This window comes from Triticum aestivum, unplaced genomic scaffold (assembly GCF_018294505.1).
Source record: "Triticum aestivum cultivar Chinese Spring unplaced genomic scaffold, IWGSC CS RefSeq v2.1 scaffold311423, whole genome shotgun sequence".
Lineage (NCBI taxonomy): Eukaryota > Viridiplantae > Streptophyta > Magnoliopsida > Poales > Poaceae > Triticum > Triticum aestivum.
The window spans coordinates 1-4963 of NW_025225691.1; the positions used below are offsets into that span (position 1 = coordinate 1).

The 4963-nt window shown below is 44.1% G+C and overlaps 1 protein-coding gene across 1 annotated transcript; it reads right to left on the reverse strand.

The window, feature by feature from the left end:
• Positions 1–24: 24 nt before the first annotated feature.
• Positions 25–3662, reverse strand: LOC123172320 (uncharacterized). Its single transcript, XM_044589312.1, has 2 exons — positions 588–3662; positions 25–479 (listed from the first exon to the last, which is right to left on the reverse strand). The coding sequence occupies exons 1-2, from the start codon at positions 3605–3607 to the stop codon at positions 476–478; spliced, it is 3024 nt and encodes a 1007-aa protein (XP_044445247.1). The 5' UTR covers positions 3608–3662; the 3' UTR covers positions 25–475.
• Positions 3663–4963: the final 1301 nt, after the last annotated feature.

A 4963-nucleotide genomic window follows, 5' to 3' on the forward strand; every position in this document is an offset into this window, starting at 1 on the left:
GACTATTGCAACAACCAGCACAGATAGCTGTTACTTTTTGTTATTTTTCGTAAGCATAGAAAACAAAACACACGAGCGGCCGAGCTGTGTCTTGGTTCAGTTCAGCCGAGCTAGCCTTGTAGATGCACGCAGGCACACACAGGCAGCTGTTACAATTCCCCACACGCACACACGCACACACGCACCCACAACGGAAATGCAGACTGGTGGATGCACGCAGGCGTCCACAATAAGCCACCACAATCGCAAACCCACGCACACACACACCGTCCAGGTCTGTGTAGGCAGGCACAAACCCGTCCGTCTCTTATTTGAAATCTGCAATATAATAAACTGTGAGAGCCACCATAAGCTCACACCTAATAAGGCCAATACCAATCCAAGCAGGCACACAAAGCAAACCAAACGCATGATCCATCAGCAGCAACGTCCATCACTTTCACGTAGTGACAGAGGAAACATCACAGTGCGGAGTTCACCTAGGCGACATACATGAGAGATACAGAGAAACAAGATGGTCAGTAACTGAATGCAATCAGGAGCAGTGGCAAATGGACTCACAAGTCATTTGCATGTATAATTAGTACCTGAGGACGGAGACCCTGGGCAGCTTCTCCTTGTAGTAGCGCGAGAAGACCGGCGGCTCGAGGTGCTCGGGGCGATGGCCGGCGTCCCACTCCAGAGCGTCCCACACGTCCTTCTCAATCTCGATGGCTGGCTTCTTCTCGCCTTGGCCACGGGCACCCACGGATGGCAGCCGGCGCAGGCTCCAGCATCCCCTGATCTTGATGCTCTTGAGCGCAGGGGCCACCATCTTGACCTCGCATATGTTCTGCAGCTTCGGGAGGTCGTGCAGGTGGATGGTTGTCAGCTTTGGGAATTGTACACCGCGGGTAGTTATTTCTTTAGGGTACTTTTCGTTCAGTATGAAGATGTGGCTGAGGTCGCCACAGTGGATGATGTGGAGGGTCTCCAAGATGGGGATGGAGGGGACCCGCAGCGGGAGCACAAACTGGAGGCTCGGGCATGAACGCAGCTGAAGGTGCCGTAAATTTCCGAAGGAGATGATTTCGCTATAATAACCAGTGCGTGAACCTTTACTCGAAATCGAGCGGGCCATTAGGAGGTCAGACACCCACAAGGTCTCCAATGCAGTAAATTCCTGCCGAGGGAAGACGATGTCCACTTTGGGGCACCTCTCCACGCAGCACCACCTAAGCTTGCGCCATAGACGTCCTTGAGGCGTAATAGCACGTACTGAGACATCATGCACATGCAAGGATTCTGATCTTATCATCAATTCGCCTAGTGCTTCTTGAAGCTCCCTCTCAACATAGAAGCTCCCTTGAGCAATCTCTACATGTCGATCCAACTTTATAGTAGGAGGCTGTGGAAAGGTCTGCATTAGGGGTGAGGCAGCGCCAACCATGCCAAGGACATCACTGTACCAGCCTGCTGGAATAAGCTGCTTGCTCTCTTGATCACTGGGGCCAATCATATCCTTGCTGGTTGCTTCAAACTGAACAACTCCATCATACACAGGTGAGGATGTGACATGGATATTAAAATGAACAATATATTGTATATAATTAACGATCAAATTCTGCAAGGAGCCAGCAAGCCTCGCGTCCACAACAACAGCATGCACCTGTAACCGGGAAGGTTTGTTTTTTCCAATGGATGGCCGAGGACACACGATTCCAGCTCGCGTGTCTACGCATATCAACTCCAGGTAAGAAACACTCTCGTGCAAAAAGTTTATTGCACAAAGGTGCTTGCATCCTATTAGAAACAATCGCTTGAGCCTTGGGATTTGCACCACCATAGTCTTGAAGTCAAGTATCTTGATTGATGTTCCAGAGAGGTCCAATTCCACTAGGTTGGGTAGCCAACACAAGAACAAATGCTCCAATTGTGTGCAGCCTGCTAAGGAGATCTTGGATACTCTGACATACTTATTATGTGTTGTGCTGGATGGACAAAATTGTTTTGGAGATAGCTCAACAGTTTGCGTCCATTGAGAAGCTGACCCATATCCATTAAACCTGACAGATTCAAGGGTGGGAGGAAGCCCACCAACACTTTCCAATTCATCACAACCATCAAGTACAAGCAACCGGAGGCTACTTGCCTCTGATAGGTTTGTCGGAAGAAATTTCATGTCACAATTGCCTGACAAGTCAAGTATTTCCATACTTTTCTTATCTATGAAGTAGTCATCGATAGCCTCTGATGTCTCCCATTGACATGTTGGTTTGATTATTCGGAGCCTCCGGAGGTTAGGTAACCGCCCCTGTAGGCAAGCTATGTACTGCCAGCCCATGACTCCCTCTATATTTAGCTCCCTGATGTTAGTCATGAGATCCATCTTTTCTTCGGATAAGATTTGATTCCAGTTTGTGTAACGTAGGTCCAGCACCCATAGGCTATACAAATATAACCACTCTGTATTATGATCTCCTTCAATTGTTTTGTCATCTGTACAGTGGTCCAGTCCAAGGAATCTTAGACCATGACACTTCAAGAAACAAGGTGAGGCAAAATTGAAGGCACAACAATAGAGAATCAACACACCAAGCTTGCTGCAATGATCAAAAAATCCATCTGGTAAAGCTTGTGGGTGATTGGGTATTTCAAATGCCAAGAAGAAAGATGATGCCTCTGCAGGTATTGCTTTCATACCATGTACTTCTGCATCTCTTGACACGACTGAAATCCAACGGTATGGGCCTTCTTCATAGACATCATCGTCTTTAATTACCAGAAAAGGAGACTCTGAATGTGTGAACATTATTTTAAGAATATGATCATGCAGAGAAGCATCAAACTTCCAATTTATCTCTCGATGCAATGCATCACTAATATCCCTTGCTCTGTCCCCTTGTATGGTTGCATCACATATCCAATAGTTGGAAGCATGAGAAACCCAATGAAATTTAGTGACGGTGTGAAAATTATTGTGCAGGAATAAATCATAGAGACAACAATCTACAATAATTGCTGGGTCAATGTCCAGCATACATGGGTTGCGAGCAACTATGGTAGCAGCTTGTTGATGTAGCACTCCACGAAACTGTGAGGCCTTCAATTCTTCGATAAAAGAAAGATGGAAAATTTGAGTATATCTTAGCTTTTTTGCTACCTCGGAACGGTCCCGATGCATGGTCAGATAGCTTCTGCTGAAGGTCCATATCAGCATGTTGTTGCCATATCTTGCAAGAGGAACACCCATGAGACCCACATCAACCTCGTCATCACTCCCATTAAGGAAAATCATAATAAATTTGATACCCCTTAGGGTTTGATCAATCACTTGACTAACACTATCTATCTCATGCCTCAGGCTTTCATCATGTCCCAAAAAATAATCATCTTCATCTTGCTTATCAAGAATAGCCATTACAGAGCGATCAAGTTGCAGTTCCTTTGCAATTGCCCTCTGCACTCCTCTTCTGTTTTTCCACTCTGAGCAATCAATATAAATTATTTTGTCAAAGCACAGTTCCGGAGTGGTTCTCCTAGATGAAAGCACTGCAGCTGTGGATCTAAGAACAGCGGATGCTCCAAATCCATTCCAACCATCAAAATAAATGACCTTGTAACGCATGTACCGAATATCAAATAATATTCTCTCTCTGGCTTCGTCAACATCTTTCACACGGACCTCCTGAAGTTAAACGCGTTAATAAGTTAGAACGAATTTGGTAGCTGCAACACGAATTTAACATACACCAACAATGCATCTCTGAAGAATAGAATTTGTTGGAATAATCTTAGTTAGATGCTTAATTGTGTTGGCGTCTGACTATTGCCTATGTTCAAATGTGATATATATTGTTTTGTGTGTTTCGTACGAGTGGTGTGGTTAGTTTGCATGACATGATCTTAGTTGAGTAGAATCGGTTTGAGCCTGGATGTCCTAGACTCCTAGTCGATTAGGCACTAGTTGTACGTGTGTATGTGTGTATATTAGACATGAGTGTGGCGTTTGTTTGTACCAGGCTGTGATCCTTGAGGAATAAATAGAAAGAAAAGAAAGGCACTAGACATGCCTTTGGCCAAAGATTTTCCAGAATGCATGCTGTATTTCATGCAGTGAGAAACATAGTGTCTATAGTGTCGCTAACAGCATGCTATAACGTTCTGGGCAATGTCTCGCCAAATGAATTAGTGTATAATATCTTGCTAATAGCAAGCTATAGTGCGATATAACACGCAAATAGCATATTTTAAGGGCGTCGCTATTTTTTTATTGGTTTTGCATGAGCATGTGTTTATGATCTTGAGTCAAATCTAACAGAATTGGTATTACAACACTCGTTAGAATCACATCTACTGCTTACAGCCAGTCCACGGTTAATTGTTTACGGCGTCCAGTCTACCTATTGGCTATCATGATACTAGAACGTATGGTTTCCAGAGTTTTACTCTTTTTAACTAGTCTGCTTATGGATCTGTTGGCATTGCTTTTAAACATAGTAACTTTGATGTGGTGCGCCACATGCAGGAGCTAAGGTTGTACGCTCAGGGAAACCGACAAATTAACTTGCATCACCAATTCATTTGTTTTTTCAACCAGAAACAGCAAAACCAATCTGCGCACTCCATGAGAAAAAAAACTAATGAAATTTATTCTAAGACCCTTTTGGCATATACGCCTCTAGGCAGAGTGAGAGTTTGTATGACTGCTATTTAAAATTAAGAGTTAATTGAATGTAATACCAAGCGTTCCCAGCCTGACCAAGCGTTCACATGTCGAAGCCATCTCACAATCGAGAATGTCCCTTACAATCAGTGAGAAAGCTTGTGTACACTTACGGTGTGCGTGTTATATATAGTACATTAGGCTGCAAAAGGCTCTAGGTTTATGAGAGCAAGCTGGATCTGTCATGTTATCTTCTAGTGTTGGCATTGCCTTTAAAAAAATGAACGGAGAGTTTGCCCCCATATATATATATATATA